At 53.8% G+C, this 24,406-nt stretch overlaps 3 protein-coding genes across 6 annotated transcripts; 2 read left to right on the top strand and 1 right to left on the bottom strand.

Moving 5' to 3' along the window:
• The first annotated feature begins 1,357 nt into the window (after window positions 1-1,357).
• On the top strand, window positions 1,358-14,896 carry SEMA4G (semaphorin 4G). 4 transcript variants are annotated; one of them, XM_070043886.1, is made up of 16 exons: window positions 1,358-1,465; window positions 4,432-4,910; window positions 5,005-5,153; window positions 5,420-5,482; window positions 8,191-8,289; window positions 8,411-8,504; window positions 8,651-8,764; window positions 8,954-9,123; window positions 9,207-9,376; window positions 9,642-9,786; window positions 9,915-10,137; window positions 10,540-10,655; window positions 10,797-10,957; window positions 11,157-11,218; window positions 12,603-13,657; window positions 13,783-14,896. In XM_070043886.1, exons 2-15 carry the CDS (start codon window positions 4,787-4,789, stop codon window positions 13,427-13,429), a joined length of 2,517 nt encoding a protein of 838 aa, XP_069899987.1. In that variant the 5' UTR covers window positions 1,358-1,465; window positions 4,432-4,786; the 3' UTR covers window positions 13,430-13,657; window positions 13,783-14,896. The 4 variants fall into 4 exon arrangements, with proteins under 4 accessions (XP_069899987.1, XP_069899986.1, XP_060142295.1 ...); XM_070043885.1 differs by having other exon boundaries at window positions 10,797-10,972; window positions 13,787-14,896; XM_060286312.1 differs by having other exon boundaries at window positions 10,797-10,972.
• A 519-nt stretch (window positions 14,897-15,415) lies between these two features.
• MRPL43 (mitochondrial ribosomal protein L43) lies at window positions 15,416-16,639 on the bottom strand. The gene is given in 4 exon segments (XM_030865363.3): window positions 15,416-15,937; window positions 15,940-16,136; window positions 16,249-16,355; window positions 16,446-16,639. Coding segments are annotated over 4 exon segments (465 nt in total). The 5' UTR covers window positions 16,577-16,639; the 3' UTR covers window positions 15,416-15,907.
• TWNK (twinkle mtDNA helicase) lies at window positions 16,427-22,454 on the top strand. Its single transcript, XM_030865361.3, has 5 exons — window positions 16,427-18,540; window positions 18,733-18,973; window positions 19,109-19,216; window positions 19,525-19,666; window positions 20,746-22,454. Exons 1-5 carry the CDS (start codon window positions 17,298-17,300, stop codon window positions 21,064-21,066), a joined length of 2,055 nt encoding a protein of 684 aa, XP_030721221.1. The 5' UTR covers window positions 16,427-17,297; the 3' UTR covers window positions 21,067-22,454.
• Window positions 22,455-24,406: the final 1,952 nt, after the last annotated feature.

Raw genomic sequence — 24,406 nt, 5'->3', positions numbered from 1 at the left:
GAAGTGCAGAGTCCTAACCACTGGACTGCCAGGGAATTCCCTGTGTATACTTTAATATAAACATCTCTCCCCAGCTATCTCCCCTTCCACATATACACACATCCTATTTACAGAGTGCTGGGGTGGTGGAAGTGTGACGTGGGCCCTGCTGTCTAGCGGTCTGCAGTCACACACAACCGCACAAACTACGAGACTGTATATGATGAAGTGCCAAACTGAGCTTTGGGGAATTCTGAGAAGAGGGATGACATGTCTTTCCCAGGGTCCCTTCAGTTAAATAACGGCAGCTACTTTAATCCTGTTCCCTCTCAGGCCAGTGCTCATCTGCCTATTCCCCCACCGCCTGCTCCTCCAGAGCTCAGATTCTTAGGCACATGTGATACTCAGTTACCTATGACCCTGTGGCCCTCATCATTTTGGTCTTATTCTTGGGCCCGTATCAATACTGTCACGGATGAGAGAGGGAGGATCAGGCCAGATCATGGCTAGAGCTCAGGTTTGATTCAAACCCTAGAGGGGGTGCCAGATGGCATGGGAGGACTTCCCTAGCTGAGTTTAAGAGAGTTGGGGAATTGATTCTGAGGAGGCTTCCTAGGTTGTTGCTGGGTACTATGATTAAGCCTAGGCAGAGCAGGATATTTGCCTAGGAGGAGCTCACTGTAAGATCTGGAGTAAGAATGATATTCAAGATTAGCTGGAAGGGAAGGCAGGTGTCTGAGTGACCCAGTCCCCGAGGAGGTGAACCCCAGTTACATCTAAGATTTGGTTGAGTGGACGGGTGCAAATGGTTGTGGCTTATTTAATCAGAAAAACAGCATTTTCTATGTGCACTTCTGGTCAAGCTGTTACTTCATCCCTCCAAGCCTGACCCCCTTCACCTCCTCAGACCTCGGCTGGAGACCCTTGAGCTAGGAATCAAGACACTGTTCTGTGGTGAGAGCTGCCCCAACTCTTGGTCTCCACCTACTCTGGCCCTCTGCCCTAGGCAGAGAGCAGAAGGAGGTGGCAGAAGCACAAGAAGTGAGCTCCAGATTAGAGGACTGGCCAGAGGGCCTTCGGAGAGTTAAGCCCCGAGAAGAGACGTGTGCACATCCCCAGGAGCAGTCAAGTCCAAGGGGTTCTAGGGCTGAGGGGTGGGAAGGTAGGATCAGCCCTTCGAGGGCGCACGGGGTGGTGAAGCCACTACCAGGGGGCGTTACCGGGGCCGCGGCCCTAGGGGGCGGGGCACGCCAGACACCCGAGGGCTGTTTGTGAGCCCTGACCTATAGTGTAGGGTGGGAAGCGCCCTTCCCCGCAATTCACCCTGTTGGCCCCGCCTCCCAGGCTCCCGCCCCACCCCCCGGCTCCGCCTCCACCCCGCCCCTCCTCCGGCCGCGGCCCCTTCCTCCAGCCGCTGGTGCTGTGGTGCTGTGGGGCCGCGGAGCCGCGCACCAATGTCTCTATGGCCGGGGATCTGAGCGCAAAGGTGAGAGAGGCGTGGAGTGCGGGCGGCGGCGGTGCCCGGACCGGGGGGGCGGGGGCCAGGCCTTCCCACGTCTGTTAAACCCGCCAAGCTAGGCCAGGCCTTCCTCACCGCCAAGTCCCCTGGTCCCGAGTAAAGGCTCTAGAGGGGCGCGGGCCAGGCCTCGGGCCGCGCTGGGCGCAGACCCGCCACCGCAGAGTCGGGAACTGGCGTGGGGCGGGGGCCCGCGTGGCGAACAGTGTTCCCTGGGATCTGGGTCACGTCTCCCAGCATCTGGCTGCATCGAAGGAGAGCTTGTCCTCGAGCTGCAGCAGTAGAGACTGAGGTTAGACCTGAGGAGAGGAGAGAACCGCGGACTGTCCGGGATGGAGGAGGGAGGGGGTAGCGGGGGAGGGGCTCTCAGGCCTGGAGGGACCACCATCCTACTGGGCAGAGGGAGATACCACCTACACTAGGCAGGTGGACATCTGGGATGAAGGTCGAGAGCCTGCCCATCCTGCACTGATCCTGTTTGCAGGGTGACTCCCCTCCTCAGTTCCCTCCGCCCTAAGATCTAATAGAGGGAAGATGGTCAGAGTTCAGGGGGCTGGCCTTGGGAGAGGAACCCAAGCTGTGGAACCGGGGGTGGAGTGTGGGATGTGGACTGGAGACCTTGAAGCCTCGTTGCCACTGGGGGAGGGGGTTGGCAGCTCCGCCCCCCCCTTTAGCCCCATCCTCCCTCCCAACAAGTTAAATGGGGGCTGAGAGCTCCTGCCCAACTCCCATATCTAGAACTGCAGTATACATGGGAGTAGAGGAGGACTAAGTTACACATTCCATTGCATCTTTACTTTGCTAAAACTAGGGGCCTCCTCCTGCCTGGGTTAGGTAGCCCCTCCCTCCCTTACAGAGCAGCCTTGACCCATGCACCCATCCTATTTGAGCGTGCGAGGTCAGAAACTTCCCCCATCACTACACACACACACACACACACACACACACACACACACTCACAAACACATACTTGGATTCTGGCCTTAGAATTGGGACTTTCGGGAAAGGAGGCAAGGTTCTGCTCTGCATCTCACCCCCAGTGGACACTGGCAGCCTCCAAGCCTGCAGTGAAAACTGGACCCCTGTATGTACATATGCTTGTCTCTGCGTAGATGTAACTGTGTGTTTGAGGACTGTGTGCGTACGCATGTAGTTGATCCTTTTGCAAACATGACGGTGCCTGACCCACTATATCTATGGGTTTGTGTGCATGTCCCTACATGTACATGTGTATGTGCAGGACCCTCCTGTGAATAGGTGTACAATCCTTCATAGAGACATGTGTGGGTTTATAACCCTCCTTGTTAACCCCATAGGCTGGGTGACTTGCTGAACAAATGGGCATGTAAATACAACTTTACATGTAAGTATGTATAAACATGTGGCAGGCCCTTTAGGTGAACATATGTGTGCACACACCTCCCTGTGAATGTGTGTGTGCATGACTCTCCTGCAAGTACACGTGCTCACAGCCCTCTGATGAATATGTATGTATGTGTGTACCTATGTGCATGCACATCACCCTCCTCTGGACATATGTGACTCGTTTAAACCTGTGTAAGTGTGCCATGCACCACACTCTGACCCGGGGTGTGTTCCTCTTGCCCAATTCTAGAGGCGATCCCTCCTAGCCATAGGGCTCCCCCACACCCCCGCTTCTGCACTAAGCAGACAGGAGGCCCAAAGGTAAACAGGTGTGCCTCCACAGTGAGAGGTGGGGTATGCGCTGTTTGCCTGGGGCCTCTTGCTGCCCCAGCCCCCACACCAGGGGCCCATGCCCCTTCTGTGAGCCCGGCACTCTCCTCAGTCTACTCATACTCCATTCTCTCTGGGCTCTGCCCACCACAGTGGTGACCTTTACCTCTTGAAAAAACCCTCCAAGTTCCTGTTCTCCCTCTGGCCAGTTCCCAGTCCCTCCTCTCTCTTCGAGGCCACATAGTTAATATTTGACCTGGAAGGAAAGGGAGAGGCCAGTTGCCCCCCTGGCCTTGTCTGATGAGATTGGGTGGGTCAGGTTTTTCTCCACACCTAGCCCAGCCAAGCCTCAGGAACTTCAGAGATCAGGCCTATTACAGGGATCACATCAGACCTGCCACCTATCCCAACCCCACCCCCAGCTGGTTGGCGTGAGGGAGGGTCCTGGTGTGGGAATAGTCTCCAAGATGTGCCAGGAGAGGTAGCTGAGAGCTCAGGGATCCTATCGTTCACCTTTTACATGTTGCTTATGTCTCAATTAAGTGACCTTGCACACTAGAGACTCCTGTACAGGTATTACAACTGTACAGTGGCGGGGGGTGGAGAGCAGAGGGAGGCAGATACACCCCGAGGTGCCTGTGAGTGCCTGTTTGCAGGTAGGGGCACGTGTGGATGCTTAGCCAGAGGGTATAGTACAGACTCGCATGGGCAGGGCAGAGATGTGCACCCCCTTGTAGAGGAATGCCGAGGAGGAGAAGTATCTAATTAAAGACAAATTCCAAAGGGAGCTTTCAGGTCAGGGAAAAGAAAAAACAAAGGGAAAACAGAACAAAATAAACAAAGGCCCATTAAGCATCTCTGCCCAGGCCTTCCTGCATAAGGCACCCCTGCAGGCGGCGGGGGCAGCTGCTGCCTGAGTTGGGTCTCCCTGTTGGGAAAAGGCACTCTCCCTAGGAACCCGAGCTCCACCAAGATGGAGGCCTAGCCAAGCTTCTGACTCGGTCAGAGGAGGGCTATTACCTTGGGTTTGGGTTGAAGGGAGTCTAGGGTCTTGAAAGTGGACAAGTTCCACCCAACGTCCTGCATCAGAACACCGAGGGGGACAGAATGGCTGAATCCATCCTCTTGTGGGAGTTTCGTAGATGCTGGGCCTCCTCCCTTTGGTACCACCTGAAGTCTGAGGGTAATGCTATCTACTTTCCACAGATGAAAGGGCTTTTTTTCCTGTTTTTTTTCTTCAGAAAACAGACCTCAGAGAACCAGGACCAGTCCTGCTGTTGGGGCAGGGTGACCCCATCAGTGACCTACAACCCCTCTGTGACCCCACAACTCCCTCTCACCATGGCATTTGTATTTGATGCCGACAGGCAGCATGTAATCCATTTCTCCTCTTGACCTCTTACCTGGGATTCCATGGCCACACAACCCTGTGATTCCATGTCTCCCCAATTCCAGGACCCCCCCTGGCCCCATGACTCCTGACCTTCTAAGTCACCTCCCTGGACCTTAACCCCTGTGACTCTTCTTCCCATCATCCCCTTAACTCTGGCCCTGGCTCCCCTTGGGGGTCTTGTTGGTCTGGGCCTCCCCAGGAAGATGTGGGGGAGGCTCTGGCCCCTCCTCCTGAGCTTCCTCACAGCAACTGCAGTCCCTGGACCTTCGCTGCGGAGACCATCCAGAGAACTAGATGCCACCCCGCGGATGACCATCCCCTACGAAGGTTAGACGTCCCCAACCTCGAAAGGCAGCAGGAGCCAGGGCTGGGCGTGGGGAGGCAGCCCCAGAGCTGGGCTTATAGCTTCCCCTCTCCCCAGAGCTCTCCGGGACCCAGCACTTCAAGGGCCGAGCCCAGAACTACTCAACGCTGCTGTTGGAGGAGGCCTCAGCAAGGCTGCTGGTGGGAGCCCGAGGCGCCCTGTTCTCTCTCAATGCCCACAACATAGGAGACGGGACTCACAAAGAGGTCAGCCCCTGGAATTTGAACCACCAGAGGGTCTCCAGCTTCATCCAGCTCCTTGGGACCTCAACTTCCTGGAAACCCTGTCAGCCTTCCATAGCCTCCTGGTCAGACAGCACTGCCCTTCCTGGCCCAGGTCTCCCTTACCTCCAATACTCTTCCTGAAACTTACCCCCACGCTGGGGTCCTATCACCTTGTCCCACAGGTAGTGGGGAAAGGCAAAGGCATTGGGTTCAATGCATCAGCCAATTCCCTTTACTGCCCCCTCCAGATTCACTGGGAGGCCTCCCCAGAGATGCAAAGCAAATGTCATCAAAAAGGGAAAAACAACCAGGTATGTGGTTTGCCCTCTCCCCAGCTCCTTTCCTCTTTCTTTTCAGTGGGGGATGTCAGGGTTGGTGGGGACACAGATGGAGAGGTACGGATCAGCCAGTCTGTTGCAGCAACCACAATAAGCACTGTAAGTGCCACTGGAGTGGCAGGCCCTGGGAGCAGTATTTTTAATCCAAACATCTGGTGACCTACTAGCTTGGTCTGAGACAGCATCTTAATCTCCTCTGGGCTCCCCAATAATAATCATGATAACAATAAGTAATCTCTAGTAAGTGCTGACTTAGCTATTATCTCATTTAATTCTAAAATAACCCTATGAAATAGTATTATCCTCCATTTTACAGATGAGAAAAATGAGGCTTTGGTCAAGGAATAGCTCAAGTACCCAGTTTTCCGTGGAAGGTGTATTAGTGAAGTGTCAGCCCTTTCTGGCTAAAGAACAGGGTGTCTGCAGGGGTTCTGTGTCTGGCTATGTAACAGATCCATCTGGAGAGCTTTTTACACAGTGGGGTTTTTTTTTTGTTTGGTTTGGTTTTTTTTTTTTTTGGTTTTTTTTCTTGGCCATGACCAGGGATCAAACCCACGCCCTCTGTAGTAGAAGCACAGTCTTAACCACTGGACCACCAGGGAGATCCCTGGAGAGCTTTTTAAAAATACACATTCCCAAGGCCCACTGGCCTGGGGATTCTGATTCAGTGGGTCTGTGGTGGTGCTGAGGCAGCTGCATTTAAAGAGGCGTCTCCAGGAGATTCCATCAAAGGCTGCCTCTTAGTATAACATGGGTAGAAAATGGGGCTGGTGAGGCAGATGGAGCCCAGTTTATGGAGGGCTGTAAACACCCAGCTCGGGGTTTGGATTTTATTCTAGGACAATGGGCACCCTCACCATATGACACTTTAGAGAGTCTCAAACTTTAATGTGCAGTGAATCACCTGGGTGTATTACAAATGCAGATGCTAACACAGTAGGTCTGGGGAAGGGCCTGAGATTCTGCAATTCTAACAAGCTCCCAGATGAAGCTGACACTGCTGGTCCCGAACCACACTTTGCCTTTAGAACATTTCCCAAAGCATGTTCTGAGGAGCATTAATTTTCAAAAGAGATGTTTAATAGTTAGATGAGTTTGGGAAATGCTGTGTGCTCAATCCCACAATGCACAGCAATACCCTTAAGGCTTTGAGGAGTCCTCAGTAAAGGTAGGTTTTACCTGTGGTTTCCTACTTATTTGACCACAGAATTCCCCCTCCCAGCTCCATTTTTTTAATGTAAACATCTTGGGGAAACACTATTATAAGAATATTTATTTGGTCCCAGGCACTAGGTGGCTTAAAATAGAGTGAGTCTGGAGGCACGAAAGGCAGTGAGGAGGCTGGGGGCATCATATGGGTCAGAGGAGGGAGGCCTGAGCAGGCTTGCGGAGAGGAGGGATGGATGCCAAAGTACTGCACCTGGTGAGGGAGTGGGATGAGACAAAGAGGCCTGCATGGACTCAAACCCTGGGTAATAGGCAGGAGGAGAAATCATTAACAAGGCAAAGAAGTCAAGAGGGTGGCAGCTTAGGGCATTTGATGGGCAGAGGAGGCCAGGGTAGCTGCAGTAGGGTGAATTAGGCCACAGGAAGGGGTAGGGCCCTATCATGTAGGGCCGGGAGCATATGGGACCCTATGTTCAGGACTCTGGTGAGTCACTGAAGGGTTTTTAAATACAGCAGTGACATGATCTGGTTTACATTTTTTAAATATGCCTTGGAAAGTGGGTTGCAAGACGGTGCTGACTGGTAGAATCTCTCTGGAAGGAAAATCCAGACAATGGTAACAGCAGTCTCCTTTGAAGGCAACGAGGATAAAAAGGAGACTGTTTACAACATATCCCTTTCTACCTTTTGAATTTTACACTGTGTGCATGTATTCCTCATTCACTGAATAAATAAATGGTTTCTGTAAAGAGTGGCAGAGAGCTGGGAGAGCTGCCAGGTGGTCGCATAGCTGCCCAGGGAAGAGGTGATGGTGGTAATTTGGACTAGGGTGGTGGTAGTGGAGGGGGAGTAGACCAAGTCATGAAACATGTAGGACAAAGACTTAATCACAGAGAGAGACTGAGTGTGAGGGTGAGGGAATGGGAAGCAGCAAAGATGACGCCTGGTTTCTGGACTGAGTGATGGGATGGACTGATGAAGTGGGAAAGACTGGATGAACAGTTTTAAGAGGGAGGATGCAGGTGAGGGAGGGGAGGGGATGAGCTTGGTTTCTGACAGCATGAGTGTGATGTGTCTGTGGGATATCAGGTGGAGCAATGGCTAGAACCTGGGGGTAGATTTGGTAGTGCCACCCCGAAGCAGGTGTGGGAGCTCCATGACTGGGGGACAGTGCTGAGGAGATGTAAGAGAGAAGCATCTTAGGGTGGTGAGAGCCCTTGGAGCCCCCGAACTGGGGGGTGCAGGGGACTATAGAAGATGCAGGAGAAGCCAGCCAAGTGTGTCAGGCAATCTAAGAGATAGCCAAGGGAAAAGGGGTCATGCCCCTGGGAGACCAAAGGACAGTGAGTTCCAGGGAATAGTCTGTGTTCTGGGCAGTGAGAAAGCCCACCAGGCTCTTGGAAAGAACTATTTGTCCTGTGGGTGGGGGCAAGAGCCAGACCACAAAGCTGGCCTAATGGAAGCAGTCTCTAAGGAAGCCCAGGGCTCACAGCCCTCCCCCACCTATCCCACAGACCGAGTGCTTCAACCACGTGCGTTTCCTGCAGCGCCTCAATGCCACTCACCTCTATGCGTGCGGGACTCACGCCTTCCAGCCTCTCTGTGCAGCCATTGTGAGTATTCCTGTCCCTGCCCTGATTGCTGGTCCCTGACCCTGGACTGGTCTGATCTTCGGCAACAACCCTGGCCTATCCTCAGGATCAATGACCTCTGGCCCTTCCTTCATTCCCCCAGGATGCTGAGGCCTTCACCTTGCCAACCAGCTTTGAGGAGGGGAAGGAGAAGTGTCCTTATGACCCAGCCCGTGGCTTCACAGGCCTCATCATTGGTAAGCATGCCCTCCTCCCCACATCGGCCCCTCATCCACAAGCATGCTGTTTGCGGACACGGATCTCATTGCTAGGACTTGCCACCCATGTGTTATGTGTCTTGTTTTGTGTGACATGTCTTATGGCTGGCATGTCCCTGCCTCAGATGGAGGCCTCTACACAGCTACTCAGTATGAATTCAGGAGCATCCCTGACATCCGCCGGAGCCGCCACCCGCACTCCCTGAGGACTGAGGAGGCACCAATGCACTGGCTCAATGGTTAGGAGGACGAGGCACAGGATGATGGGGGGCAGGGGACTATTTCTTCATCTTTACTCCCTTGGGCAGTTGACCATCCCATCCCCATATCCCCAGGTGATCGTGTCTATTCCTGTGTGTTGTTGAGTGAGGGCGGTTGGGGGAGATCCCAGCCTAACTCAGAAGCCACCTGAACTGCCTGACCCACAGATGCTGAGTTTGTGTTCTCTGTCCTGGTGCGGGAGAGCAAGGCCAGTGCAGCGGGTGACGACGACAAGGTTTACTACTTCTTCACAGAGCGTGCTGCTGAGGAGGGCTCTGGAAGCTTTGCTCAGAGCCGCAGCAGCCACCGTGTGGCCCGTGTGGCCCGTGTGTGCAAGGTGAGGAGGACTGAGGGAAGGGCCAGGGTGTAGAGGCTGAACCTCTGATCCTGGCCCCTGACCCCATGCCCCTACCTCCCCAGGGAGACCTGGGAGGGAAGAAGATCCTGCAGAAGAAGTGGACTTCCTTCTTAAAGGCGCGTCTCATCTGCCACATTCCACAGTATGAGACACTACGTGGTGTCTGCAGTCTGGAAGCTGACACCTCGGCCCGCACGCACTTCTATGCGGCCTTCACGCTGACCACACAGTGGTCAGTGCAGGGACAGTGGGGAGGCAAGGAACGGGGACGGCATAGGGGCTGGAGCAGAGTTCAGTGAAGATGAGATAGGATCCACTGGGGGGAGGCTGGCTGCAGACAGAGAACTTCAGGCACGTCCAGTGGCCTGCTCACCCTCAGGAGAGGCCCTGTGGGCCTGGAGCAGGGATTGGTCAGGGTAACAGTGGGCTCCAGGCCATGCAAGTGGGCAGGCTCCATTCAGTGTGACTCAGCCCCCTCCCCTATGTCCCATCTCTAGGAAGACCCTGGAGGCCTCAGCCATCTGCCGCTATGACCTGGCCGAGGTGCAGGCTGTCTTCGCAGGCCCCTACATGGAATACCAGGATGGTGTCCGACGCTGGGGCCGCTACGAGGGAGGGGTGCCGGAGCCCCGGCCTGGCTCGGTGAGTGCCCAGGCCTGGGGTCAGTGCTGAGCAGACGGGACCCCTGAGAGGGGCAGGAGGTCTAGCCTTGTGGGGAGGACGGGCAGGTGGCAGAGTCCTGAGGTTCACCACCCCGTCCCCCACCACAGTGCATTACAGATTCATTGCGCAGCCGAGGCTACAACTCATCCCAGGACTTGCCATCTCTGGTCCTGGACTTTGTGAAGTTACACCCACTGATGGCTCGGCCCGTGGTACCCACACGCGGACGGCCCCTGCTGCTCAAGCGCAGTGTGCGCTACACACACCTCACGGGGACACCTGTCACCACGCCAGCTGGACCCACCTATGACTTGCTCTTTCTGGGCACAGGTGCTTCTGACCCCTGGCCTGAGCCCTTTGGTGACTGCTGGCCTGAGTCCTTGATCCCTGTTGACCTCTAGCCCCCTGGATGACCCCTGATCACAAAACCCTGATGACCACTGATGTTGATTCTTCAATAAACACTACTGGTCCCCAATGACCACTAGCTCTTGGTGATTGCTGACTCCTGTCACCAACCACAGTGACATTTGACCCTAGTCACTAATGCTTCTAAATCCAATACTTCTTGTCATGACTAGCTTGGAGTTCCCAATGTCCAGAGGGCCCACTGCTACTGGCCAAATCCTTGTCCCTGACCTCATGACTCCAAGCTGCTCCCATTAGGCTATTGCAGGGGGCTGAGAGTAGATTCCACTGTTGGAGTCTGACCTTCTGCCATTCCCATACCAGCTGATGGCTGGATCCACAAGGCAGTGGTCCTGGGCTCTGGGATGCACATTATTGAAGAGACACAGGTGTTCAAGGAACCCCAGTCTGTGGAGAACCTGGTCATCTCTCCGACACAGGTAGCCCCTGACTTGTGACCCTCAATATTCTGGCCTTGCCAGAATAAGTGGAGGGAGTGGGGAGGCTGGGCAGTGGCTGTGTGTGTGTGTCTGTAAGTGGGAGTGGGGTGTTGCCAACCAGCTGTCCTCTCTGGCTCCTAGCATAGCCTCTACGTGGGGGGCCCTAGTGGAGTCATCCAGCTATCACTGTCCAGCTGCTCCCGCTACCGCTCCTGCTACGACTGCATCCTGGCCCGGGACCCCTGCTGTGGCTGGGACCCCGGCACCCATACCTGCGTGGTGACCACAACCGGAGCCAACAGGTCCCAGGGTAGCAGGTGGGAGGCCATAGAGGTGTGTGAGGGTCCCCTTTGCCCAGGGGATCGGGCCTGAGGGGTGGAGGAGGGCCTGCCAGCTGCAGGGAGTTGGGACCAGTTGTTGGTAACAGCTTTACTGACCCTTCCACTGGGGAAACTGAAGCCCAGTTCTCCTTGTTCATAAATCCCAATCTTCTATCTCCAGGACAGCACTGATACAAGACATAGAGAGAGGAAACCGAGGTTGTGAGGGCAACAGGGACACAGGTAAGTGACGTCACAGATGTGTGTGCATCTGGCTGCATAGCCTGTCCTCTTTACCATTTGATGCCACTTGTATGTGCATGTATGATTCTGAATGGCTGTGTCTGTGCTTTCAGCGAGAATGACCCAGCACAGAGTAAGTACTCGACAAATATTTGTTGCAAAAAAAAATTGTAAATAAGGAAACAGGTTCAAGATGTGAAGTTTTTTGTCACTTCTGGAGCTTACAGCCAAGTATATGCACAGGCAATCAAATGATCACACAACCAATTAATTACAATTATTTTCTTTGGTTTTTGTTACAAAAGGAATAATTACAACTATGACAAGGGCTTGCCCCAAGGAAGATCAGATGACCAAGCTGATAACTGAAGCAAGAGCAATAATCATAATAATAATCATAGCTAATATGTACTGAGTACTTACCATGCGCCAAGCACTGATCAAACACTTACATGAACAATTTCATTTATTCTCAGAGCATTCCTATGAGAAAGGTGCCATTATTACCATCTCCGTGAGGGGCAATCTCTGGGGCACAGAGAGAATAAGTAAACTACCCAAAGTTAAATCAGCTATTAAGCAGTAGGGTCTGAATTTGAACCTGACCCTAAGCAGGCTGCCTGGAGTTTGTGCTTTTGATCACTGCTATGCTCTCTCCCCCAAGTTAACCGGGCAAATAGAGGGCATGGGGAGGGGGATGACACCCAAGTAGAGGGAAGAGCAGGCAGAGCAAGCTTGGTGTTTGAACAGCAAGAGAAGAGGCTGGGGAAATGGGCGGGACTGTGTTGAGGCAGCGGAGTGGCATGATCAGCATAGTGTTTTTAAAAGGTCACCCCACTGCTGCATGCAGAATGGATTAGATGGGGGCCAGCAGTTGGGGAAGGAGAGACGTGAACAGGTCTAAGATAGATTCTGGAAGCAGACTCTTAGTGAGGGTTAGATAGAAAGAAGAGGGGGAGAGACAGCCAAGGGAAACTCAGGTTTCTGGGAAATGGCTGGTAGCACCATACATGGTGATGACAATTCGAGAAAAATACCTGGTGTAGGCTGGGAGGGAGATTTTGGCCTTAGTTCCTGTGACATGTCCAAGAGATGCCCAGCATGTGGAAGATATTCAAATCTGATGCTCAGAAGAAGAGAACTCTTTGTTGGAGGTAGAGATGAGGAATCATTGGCAGATGTCAGGAATTGAAACCACTGAGAAGGGCCAACGTGAACCTTATGTGGGAGCATGAGCACAGAGAGCTTAGTCAGTTGTCACCGTAATTCCAGATTCTGTGCTTGGTGCTGGGGACCTAACAGTGGACCACCTGGCTTGCCATCTCCAATGCCTTCCCAGGACAGGCAGGCAATGACCACTTCTCCTGTCCCCCGCTCCCTCCAGGGCCACCACCACCACTGAAGACCCGTTCTGTGCTCCGGGGTGATGATGTCCTACTGCCCTGTGACCAGCCATCCAACCTGGCCCGGGCCTTGTGGATGGTCAATGGGAGCATGGGCCTGAGTGATGGGCAGGATGGCTACCGCGTGGGTGTGGATGGGCTGCTGGTAACAGACACACAGCCTGAGCACAGTGGCAACTACGGCTGCTATGCTGAAGAGAATGGCCTCCGCACCCTGCTGGCCTCCTACAGCCTCACAGTGCGGCCAGCCACTCCTGCCCCTGCTCCACAGGCCCCTGCAATGCCTGGGGCACAACTGGCGCCTGATATGCGGCTGCTCTATGTGTTAGCCATTGCTACACTTGGTGGCCTCTGCCTTATCCTGGCTTCCTCCCTCTTCTACGTTGCCTGTCTTCGGAGAGGTGGACGAGGACACCGACAGAAATACTCACTGGGTCGGGCCGGCCGGGCAGGGGGCTCTGCTGTGCAGCTGCAGACAGTGTCAGGCCAGTGTTCCGGAGAGGAAGATGGTGATGATGGGGAGGGGGCTGGGGGCCTGGAGGGTGGCTGCCTCCAGATCATCCCCGGGGAGGGGGCCCCAGCCCCGCCACCCCCGCCACCCCCACCACCACCGGCTGAGCTGACCAACGGGCTGGTGGCACTGCCCAGCCGGCTGCGCAGGATGAATGGCAATAGCTACGTGCTCCTGAGGCAGAGCAACAATGGAGTGCCGGCAGGGCCCTGCTCCTTCACAGAGGAGCTCAGCCGCATCCTGGAGAAGAGGAAGCACACACAGCTTGTGGAGCACCTGGATGAGAGCTCTGTCTGAGCCCAGCCTCCCAGGACAAATGCTCTTCCAAACCAGCCTGTCTGCCCCAGGCTGGGCCGCTGCCTCCCCAGCACAGACACCCTACCTTCATCCCTACAACTCCAGGCCCTTCTCCCAACTTTTTGATGTCCCTGTAGGGCTGGCCAGAGTCAGGCCCAGCCAAAGCCCCCTTCTCAGTCTCCATGGACCCATCTGTGAGCAGCCCAGGCCAACCGGTGCTCCTCAGAGGTAGGTGCTCCCTCAGGCTCTGCAGACCCAGAGCCAGCTCCTGTTCCCTTTTAACCTAAGCACTTGGGAGGAGAGGATGCCATCCTCCTGCCCCATTCATCTGCTCAAACCCTTCTTTCTCCCAGGCAGGGCTCTGCAGGTCCAGATGGCCTCAATGTCACCACCCTCTGCATGGCCCTATGTGCTGGATGGTCCTGAAAACAGACAAGACCTCTGCCAGCCACCAGAACCACCTGAGCCCTGTGTACATTCACGTGTGCACATGGAAGAATGTCTATCAGCTGGGCTGCAGGGCCCCCACGCCCACCTCCTGGTGCATTCTTGTTTCATCCCTTCTGGACTTTGGGTACCCTCCCAATTTGCCACATCCCATCCTACCTAGTCCTCTCCTGTAGTCCCAGCCCCGTGTGATGACCTCTTTGGCAAGAGCTTGGGAACAGGCCAGCCTGGGGAGGTAAGACTACTGCATCATTCACTCTTCTTCCTTAATGTGCAGCCCTTGTAAGTCAGCCTCCTTACCCCCTTAGTCACTCTCAAGAGTGACACAGACAGTTCCAGGCATGGTGTTCCTCATGAACATGTGCTTACATTTCCACTCACGTGCACCTTCTGAGCCTCCCCTTGCTGCGCTGGACCTGTGTCTGTTGGGTTTGATCCATGAACATTTCAGAGGGAGAGCTCTCTCCCATTTAGCTGTCCTCACAGACACTTCCTTAGGATGGGTGACCAACACTGCACTCAATGAGCCAGCCTCCCTTTTGTGGACCAAACATTTGCTACCCCTAGACCAGAGCAGGGGGAGAAGAGATCTGATGTCTCACCTGGCACATGAAGCCCGTTCTTGGAACTATGCAAAGGATAAGAGGCTGGGAGTTTGGATGCTTGGCTCCCACCCCTGTCCTACCTCACCGGGGCACTTTCAGGGTCCAGGGGCCTCTGAAGTCTCCAGGCCCATATGGGACAATCAAAACCTGACTGAGCTCCCCCATTCCCCTTGGGTGAGGGTGACTGTTATTTTTGTAGCTGAGAACGTGGAGTCCCACAGGATTTTTACTGCCCTTCACCCAGCCTCTCCCCCCTCTACCCCACAATGAATGTATTTATTGTAAACCGGCTACCATTCTTTAGGAATGCCCCCGCTCACGACCCAGGGAGGCGGGAGAGGCATGTGACAGGGTGGGGAGGCTGGGTTCAGTTCCTCCCCCCACTGTTGGTTAATAAATACCCTCCTTCCCCACAGCTATGAGTGGTCTGCTTGGTCTAGACTGGTCTTCTCCTGACCACCAAAGGACAGGCTTCTGAGCCTATGGTAAAGGTGCTGCAGGGTTGGCTTTGCTTCCCATAAAGCCATTTGCAGAGGAAATTGGGCTCCTCAGCTTCCATCCTGACTGTCCTGGGCAGGTACAGTCCTTTTTTAAAGGCTCTCACTATTTATTGATCATGGTGATAAGGGGATGACAAACAAAATTACGACAGTTCAAGAATTCATACAACAGTTTCTAGGTTTTTACCTCCTGGCTCTTTTTCTCACCATCTCCCCCCATCCCTCACCTCATTTTTAGCTAAGCCCAGAAGATGCTGCCTATTTATCAGCTGGCCTGAGAATCATTCTCTCCAAGGGTCAAGCCTAGATTAATCACGTGGCCTTTGATACTACACCATCCTGAAGAGTTATTATTCATTTTGCTTCTGGTTTTAAGATAAAAAAAATGGCATTATAGTTTAAATATGTGCATATTTTGAAGTAGACTTCAAGTGTGACCTTGACAAGTTTATTAACTTCAGTTTTCTAATCTGCACACAAACATTCACAGATATAAAGGACCTAGCCCAATGCCATGCTCACAGCAGGGTACAAGGTACTAGCTCTCTCTTGGTCAATGGCTGCAAAAACAGGACATAAGGGATTCTTCAGAAGCCAGCCTTAAATCCTCTCACTGTGATTTGAGATCTGGATTTAAGAAATGAAGATCCAGTAAAATCTGAAGACTCTCGGGTTTCCGAGATGTCAGCTGGATCAGAATTAGGAGACTCACAGTCTCTGCCCCTCACAGGGTACATCAAAAAGAAACAGGCAGCTCTTCTTTATCCCAAGCAAAAGCTTTGGCATCAGCTTCCCCTTTGGTGGGCTCCATCTGTCTCCCGTGAACCAAACCAGAAGGAAGAACCACCTCTACTGGGGCTCTACTGGGGTCAGAGTCCAAACCCTGGGGCTGGAGTAGGTGGAGCAACTCTTCATTGTGTTAGCCGCTAGGCTGGGGCAGGATCCTGGACCTCTCTCGAGGGCGCAGCCCGCCCAGCGTTGTCGGTTTGTTGGTGAAGGGATGCCACTGGCCCTGGATGCTAGGGCTGTCCGTGTGGAAGGGCTTGCGGATGCGGATCACGTCCAAGCCCGACTGGTCCGCCAGCTTCTGCACCAGCGTGGCGATCTCCTCGACCGACTTGCAGTGGATGCTCTCCTCGCGCACAGACCCGTTAACTGGCCGAACGGAGGTGGGGATGAAAGGAAGCGGGTCAGGGGTCACACGAGTGGCAGGAAGCGCGCCGAGCCCCACGACGCCTCCCTCCAGCCCTCGTCCGGCCCCACTTACGGTATTCGGCCACTACTCTGGGCACGCAGCACGGCCGCGGGTTCACGTATATTACGACCCCGGGGTTCCTGCGGGCGAAGTCGGTCACCTCTCGTTCCACGAACTCCCTGAGGGACCGGAGAAGGGTGAGCAAGGTGACTCCTGACCCGGGGCAACCTCGGCATGGAGTCGCACGTCCGCGCCCTTCCCCGGCTCACCTGGCGCCGCGGGACGAGGGCGCGTCACGGCTGAGGCTTAAACTGAGACGCTGCAGCTGCTGCACGTAGCGACCCAGCCCGTTGTGCAGGACACTGGTCAGAAAGCGGCTCGCGCTCCCGCGCGCCGTCATGGCCGCAGCTCCGAAGCCGTCGAGCCCGGCCTCTCAGTGTGGGGGCGGGACTAACCCAAGGCTTCCGCTTCCTGGAACACTGGCGCCGCGGCAGTTTTGTTTCCGAGGTCGTGGCTAGTGGCGCGAGTGACCCATGTTGCAGGCAACAGGGGCAAGAGGAAAGTGGTGACTCGGGGCCGGGGTCAGGAGCGGCGGAGCTCCTAGCAGTGGAGCCGAGAAAACCACGCGGCGGAGGCGCGGCGGGCGTCCCTCTGAGCGCGGAGCTCGGCGGGAGCGAAGGAGTGGCGCTCAGGTTGCCTCGTGTCCCCTTGAGGGAAGGAGCGGCGGAGCGGTCCTCTAGCAGGGGGCTCAGAGGAGAGGGACTACGGAAGGGACGCAGGCGGCCGCAGAGATGAGGACGACGAGGAGGGGCAGTGGAGGGGCGGTAGTGGCGAGGAGATGATCGAGAAAAACCGCATCGGCGAGGGGCGGCGCGGAGGGGAGGCGGCGGGGGCAGCAGCTGTGGAGGACTTCAGAGGTAGGGAACCGGCCAAAGGGACACGGACGTGAAAGGGCCGTGTCCTCTGGCATAGATGTGAAGTGGCAATGTCGAGGGGCTGAAGAGGATTCAGAGGGAGAAGAGAGCTGCGTGCAGGATCCCTAGGGTCTGACCTAGTAGTGAAGGCACCCGAACCGGGCACCTAAGGCATTTCAAGCAGTGACTTCCCCCGTTTGACTAGGAATGTGGGTCCTCCTCCGAAGTGGGTACCCCCTCCGTATCCTGCTGCCACTACGTGGGCCGTGGATGGGGTGGAGGGGCCTGCCACGAAGCTTGGCCGTGGGCCCTCCTCGCAGACGGTACAGGAAGGAGGCTCTCGCCGCCTTGGAGGTACCAGTGTTGCCTGTAACAGCAACTGAAATCCGGCAATATTTGCGGGCCCATGGGATCCCCTTCCAGGATGGGCACAGCTGCGTGCGGGCACCTAGTCCCTTTGTGGGTGCCTCGAAGCTCAAGGACGAGACTGGTGCTGCCACTTCCTTCAGCCTCTTCATTGACAAGACCACAGGCCGCTTTCTCTGCATGACCAGCCTAGCTGAGGGGAGCTGGGAAGACTTCCAGGCCAGCGTGGAGGGGCGAGGGGATGGGGCCAGAGAAGGGGTCCTGCTTAGTGAGGCCCCAGAAGCTGAGGACAGTGAGGAGGTCCAGAGGATCTGGGACCGAGCCGTACCTCTCTGGGAGCTGCCTGAACCAAAAGAGGCCCAGCTGGCTCGCGTGATGTTTGGCCTCACCAAAGTGACAGATGACACACTCAAGCGTTTCAGTGTGCGCTACCTGCGGCCTGCTCACAGCCTTGTCTTTCCTTGGTTCTCCCCTGGAGGATTGGGATTACGAGGCCTGAAGCTACTAGGGGCCGAAGGCCAGGGTGACAGAGTGCACTATATGGAGACCACCATCCCCCAGCCTGGTGCCTTCCACAACCTGTTTGGGTTACCCCTGATCAGTCGTCGAGATGTTGAGGTGGTGCTGACGAGTCGTGAGCTGGACAGCCTGGCCTTGAGCCAGTCCACAGGGCTGCCCACCCTTGCCCTACCCCGAGGAACAGCCTGCTTACCCCCTGTCTTGCTTCCTTACCTCGAACAGTTTCGACGCATTGTGCTCTGGCTGGGGGATGACCTTCGGTCCTGGGAAGCTGCCAAGCTGTTCGCCCGAAAACTGAACCCCAAACGATGCTCCTTGGTGCGGCCTGGGGACCAGCAGCCCTCTCCCCTGGAGGCTCTGAACCAAGGCTTAAATCTTTCTCGTATTCTGCGTACTGCCCTGCCTGCCTGGCACAAGTCTATCGTGTCTTTCCGGCAGCTTCGGGAGGAGGTGCTAGGAGAACTGTCAAATGTGGAGCAGGCAGCTGGCGTTCGCTGGAGCCGCTTCCCTGACCTCAATCGTCTCTTGAAGGGACATCGGAAGGGCGAGCTGACAGTCTTCACAGGTGACCCTTTGGGAAATCACTGCTTGGGCGGGTTTGGGGGCAGAGGGTCAGATGACTGAAGCATGTGGGTTTGGGCTACAGTAAATGTTGAAGAGGCGCCTTCCCCTCCCAACTTTGAAGCTCCTTGCCTGTCTTGGTTTCAACGGTAGGGCTTTACTCCTCACCCGGGTCTGTGTTCAACCCCCCATGCAGGGCCGACAGGCAGTGGAAAGACGACATTCATCAGTGAATATGCCCTGGACTTGTGTACCCAGGGAGTGAACACGCTATGGGGTAGCTTTGAGATCAGCAACGTGAGACTAGCCCGGGTCATGCTGACACAGTTCGCTGTGGGGCGACTGGAAGAGCAACTGGACAAATATGACGAGTGGGCCGACCGCTTTGAAGACCTGCCCCTCTATTTCATGACTTTTCATGGGCAACAGAGCATCAGGTGAGATTCCTAGGTGTGGAGCTTTCAAAGAATAGGAGGGTGGGAGAACAGACTCCCAACAGAGTTTTCTGGCTGCCATGGTCTGGAGATTACTTGTAACTGACTCTTGAATTCATTGTCTCTGCCTCTTCCCAGGACTGTGATAGACACGATGCAACATGCAGTCTACGTGTATGACATTTGTCATGTGGTTATCGACAATCTGCAATTCATGATGGGTCATGAGCAGCTGTCCACAGACAGGTGACATCCTCCTCTTGTCTAGCTGTAACCCACTTAGACACACATCTTCTCAGGGAGCTGGCCTCTGGGCAGACACACTGTACTCTTGTTTTCTGACATATGTGCAGGAGCATACCATCCCATATGTATTTCTGTCTTTGTAGAGGTGTGGGGTGTGGTAGTGGGAAGTATGGACAGGGACTTAAGTGTGAGTCCTTAGGTAGAGGGAAGTAGAGTGAGGTTGTGGTGGTTTGTGGGGAGATGTTAACGAATCAGGAGTATGTGTCTGTTCTTGTCCTTCTGTGTCTGGTAACCTCTTTGTTGGGTAGGATTGCAGCTCAAGACTATATCATCGGGGCTTTTCGGAAGTTTGCCACAGACAGTAGCTGCCATGTGACACTGGTCATTCACCCCCGGAAGGAAGATGATGATAAAGAACTACAGACAGCATCCATTTTTGGCTCAGCCAAAGTAAGTGGGCTTTAGAGGAGCTCAAGCTATGGAAAGTAGAGGGGGCAGGTGTGACCAGGGACAGCCCTCATTCGGCCTTAAATCATCTTGACTGTCCATCTGGAACAGGCAGGAGGCAGCTTGCCTCTGGGGCCATGACATGAGGAACACATGTGCTGGAATACAAGGCTGATAATGGTGGGTCCTTTGCCCTGCTTGCCTTCCAGGAACTCACATATTCTATGGGGAAAAGAGGGAGACAGTGAGGGACTTCCCTGGCGGTCCGGTGGTTAAGACTCCGTGCTTCCAATGCAGGGGGCGCGGGTTCGATCCCTGGTTGGGGAACTTAGATCCGATACGCCACGTGGCGCATCCAAAAAAAAAAACAGGGAAAAAAGGAGACAGTGATTACAACTCAGTATGATAAGCGCTATGATAGGCAGCACAGGTGTTGGGAGAAAAGAGAAAAGGCATCTGAGTCAGCCTGGGGGGAGACTTCCTAGAAGATGTGTCAACAGAGGTTGGGTTGGGTTTTGTCCAACAACAGGTGTTAAATAAGCAAATAAGTGGGAGGGCCTTCTGGGCAGCGGGACCAGCCAGATCCTGGAGCTTCCAGTGGTACACTGAGTGCCTATTACACGCCAAGCCTGGGCTGGGCACGGGGAATACAGGGCAAGGAACACAAACTATGTGCCACAATGGAACAGACATGGAACTGGGGGAGAGAATAACAGAAATGGAAAGATGGTAGTGCCTTTTTTATTTACAGGGATCAAGAATGGTCTCTCTGATGAAGTGTAACATTTAGACCAGGACCTAAATGATAAGGAACTCGGGTTGAGTGAGCTGTGGAGCCAGAAATGTTAGCAGCAGAGGGAACAGCATGTACACAATCTGGGACAGCAACAGGGTTGTCAGGGAACTAAAAGGCTCAAGTGGCTCCAGCATTCTGGTCAGTAGTTCAAAGAACTTTGGTGATGGGGGAAGTACTTTTCCCTTCCCCCATTCTTGCTATTCCTCCCTGCACCCTCAACCTTCCTTTGTGGTTCTCTCATACGTCTTCTCACTGCTCCTTCCTCCTTTTGCCCCTTATCCCCCAGGCAAGCCAGGAAGCAGACAATGTTCTGATCCTGCAGGACAGGAGGCTGGTAACTGGGCCAGGGAAACGGTATCTACAGGTGTCCAAGAACCGCTTTGATGGAGACGTAGGTGTCTTCCCACTTGAATTCAACAAGAGCTCTCTCACCTTCTCCATACCACCAAAGAGCAAGGCCCGGCTCAAGAAGATCAAGGATGACAATGGGCTAGTGGCCAAAAAGCCCTCTTCTGGCAAAAAGGGGGCTGTGCCCCAGATCTCTGAGACTCACTCTGACCAGGCCCCCAACCCCAACAAGCCAGATCTCTCCAAGCCTTCAAGGTGAAGGCATTGCAGAGCTGGATGCTGAAATGAGCCTACCAGGACAGGCTGGGGTAGAGACTCTTAGTCCTCTGCTAGGGCTGCCTCTGTCCTGTAGTTGTGACCTATGGGCCCTTCTCAATCTGAGGGGCCTAGCCTAGGGCAGGGTTTCATTGCAAGAGAATTCAATTTAGCAAATATTTGAGAACCTGCTGTGTGCCAGGTTTTGTTCTGCATCCTGCGAATATAGCACTGACAAGACAGATGAGGTCCCTGCTTCCACAGAACCTGTAATGTGGTAGAAGAGACAAGATAAGCAATGAACAAATACATACAAAACATAGTTTTAGATAGTGAAAAATGCTCTAGAGGAAAAAATACAGTAATGTGATAATGCTTACAGGCTAGTTTAGATTAAGATCTGAAAAGGTGTCTCTGAGCAGAGGACATTTGAGCTGGGGCCTCTGAAGAACTAGGATTGAGCCATGTGAACATCTGGAGAAAGGAGTCCAGGCAGAGGGAAAAGTAAATACAGAGGCCCTGAGGTGGGAATGAGCAAGTTGAGGTAAAAGCAGTGGGGAAGCTGGAAAGGGGATAGGGGACTTCTTGCCAAAACTCCAGCCCAGGCTTTCAGAGCCAAGGGGCGACATGGTGGATACCAATCTCCTCTGCTCCCCACTCTGGAGCCTGCCCTGAGGTAGTGCTTACTACCATTGGATCTAGGTGCTCAGCCCTTATAATACCAGGGACAGCCACAAAGGTGGAAGCCTGGAAGAGAGCCATGGAAGGGAGCTGTTAGCCCAGGGTGCCTGCCACCTAGACACTCATTCCATGGTATGCTGCCTTGGACTGCTGGAGTGGCTACAATCATGACGTTGTAGAGCCTTTTCCAGTTTTACTGAAAAAAGTTTCCATTGCCTTTGTTTCTGTGCTTTTTCTTATTTGACCACTGGGTGTCACCCCAGTCTTTAACTGGATTTTCCTCTCACTTTGAATTGGGAGCAGATAGGTCCCCTCCCCCACCCTGTCTGAGCTGCGCACTCCCAAGAAAGCAGGGGTATTAAAGGGTCTTCATGCATGCACACCCTTACATCTCTTTGTGGCCTAGGGAAGACAGGATGGTGCTTCTTTATCTGTCTTCCCTGAGGATCTCCATGTGATCCCTGGCAGAGGTGCGGATCACTGGGCCCCATGCCTAAGGCTTTGCCTGACCAGCTGTACCTCTGTGACATGAGCCACTCACTGACCTCTCTTCGTGGACCCAAGCTCAGCATATTCTTATCTGGCCACCCCCCACCCACCCCATACATTTCCCTCCTCTTGTACCCTCTCAGCTTTTCTCTTATGTTAGTGTGTGTCAGAACTGGGGCTCTTGTTTAAAAATGCAGAACCTATTTTTTTAACATCTTTATTGGAGTATAATTGCTTTACAATGGTGTGTTAGTTTCTGCTGTATGACAGAGTGAATCAGCTATATGTATACATATATCCCCATATCTCCTCCTCCTTGCATTTCCCTCCCACCCTCCCTATCGCACCCCTCTACGTGGTCACAAAGCACCGAGCTGATCTCCCTGTGCTATGCGGCTGCTTCCCACTAGCTAGCTATTTTACATTTGGTAGTGTATATGTGTCCATGCCACTCTCACTTTGTCCCAGCTTCCCCTTCCCCTTCCCCTTCCCTGTGTCCTCAGGTCCATTCTCTACATCTGCATCTTTATTCCTGTCCTGCCCCTAGGTTCTTCAGAACCTTTTTTTTTTTTTTTTTTTAGATTCCATATATATGTGTTAGCGTACGGTATTTGTTTTTCTCTTTCTGACTTACTTCACTCTGTATGACAGTCTGTAGGTCCATCCACCTCACTACAAATAACTCAATTTCATTTCTTTTTATGGCTGAAGGACTCCTCATTTTTAAGAAACCCTGCCGGAGATTGTAAGATAACTTACCCAGAGACCTGTCAGAAATATTGCTAAGGGACTTACCTGGTGGTCCAGTGGCTAAGGCTCTGGTGCTTCCAATGCAGGGGGCCCGGGTTCAATCCCTGGTGAGGGAACTAGATCCCACATGCTGCAATTAAAAAATAAAGATCCCACCTGCTGCAACTAAGACCCCGTGCAGCCAAATATATAAATATTTTAAAAAAGAAAGAAAGCTTCTAATGAAAAAAAATTTTTTAAAGAAATATTGCTAAATGGTGACACTTTCCCATCTCACTTCCTCTGATATCCTAAAGTCTTTCCCTTTAGATTTGCCTGCAAGCGTGATGAGAATGCAAGATGTTCTAAGGGGGCTGGGGAGAAGCCTTTTGTAAAGGGTGGTGGGGTCAGTGGGATTCCTGCTTCCTGAAAGCAGGGCTGCTTTATCAAGGTTTCCCTGTCAACCTAAGAGGGGGCTCTGGAACCCTGTGGAATGGTCTGGGGTCTCTCTGGTCTGTGGTGTGTGAGAATTGTGACTACAATTGTCTCCTGAAACACCCTGGAGCAAAGTTGTTCTCTGGGGGGGAGGGAGGGGGGACCTCTTCCAGGGCCTCCCTTCTTGGGGGTCTCTCCCAGACTGGCTGGAGCCAGGCCTCCTAATCCTGCAGTAATCATTCCCAGCCGCTGGCTGGTCTAGGCCTCATCCAGGGTCTGTAACGTTGAACATCAGCCATGCCTTCCAGATGCACACCACCAGGTCAGTCCTACCTATAAGGATGTGGGTTCCATATTCTGGTCTCCCTAGGATGCCTGGTGTGTTCTCAGGAAATCCTTTAGGGATTTCCATTAGGGGACTTTTGTGAGGTGTCTGTGTGAATTGGAGTTAGAGGGATAGATACACACTTGCCTGTCTTGCCCCACCCTCCTAGCAGATACCCCCCACACTGCACAAACCAGAATGGGGGAGAGGGGAAGCTAATGTTCCCCCAGCCCCACCCCCTATACAAACACCTTCCATTCCACACCTGCCTTAAACTCCTCACATCAAAATTAGCCCAAAGTGTGTTCAGGAGTCCCTGGAACCTAGAAAGCAGTAGTTAATCCCTGGGTCCTGTGTAAGATCCCTGAGAATCACTGTCCCTGTACGTAGCCAGAGTGTATTGAGGCAAATTGCCTGTGCCCAGCTGGACATTAAGAATCTTCCTGAGAGCTGAAGAAGAGCCTGGCCCAGCAGAGTCCAGCTGGATTTGCAGCCTTGTCCTCGATTCGTTGTCACACTTGCCTGTGAGGGGCAGCCTTGGTCCTCCATCCCTTTACTGGGAATGGGTTTGAGAAGGGACTAAACTCACAGGACTCCTGCTCCCCAAGTACTCAGGCTGCAAATATGGCCCAGATACCTGTAGACATCACAGGCTGCCTGAGTGCCATGGAGGGTGGGAGCCCTT

Source organism: Globicephala melas, chromosome 16 (genome assembly GCF_963455315.2).
Source record: "Globicephala melas chromosome 16, mGloMel1.2, whole genome shotgun sequence".
Classification (NCBI taxonomy): domain Eukaryota; kingdom Metazoa; phylum Chordata; class Mammalia; order Artiodactyla; family Delphinidae; genus Globicephala; species Globicephala melas.
Note: the sequence above shows the minus strand (reverse complement) of the source record. Positions and strands in the feature narration are given on the sequence as shown.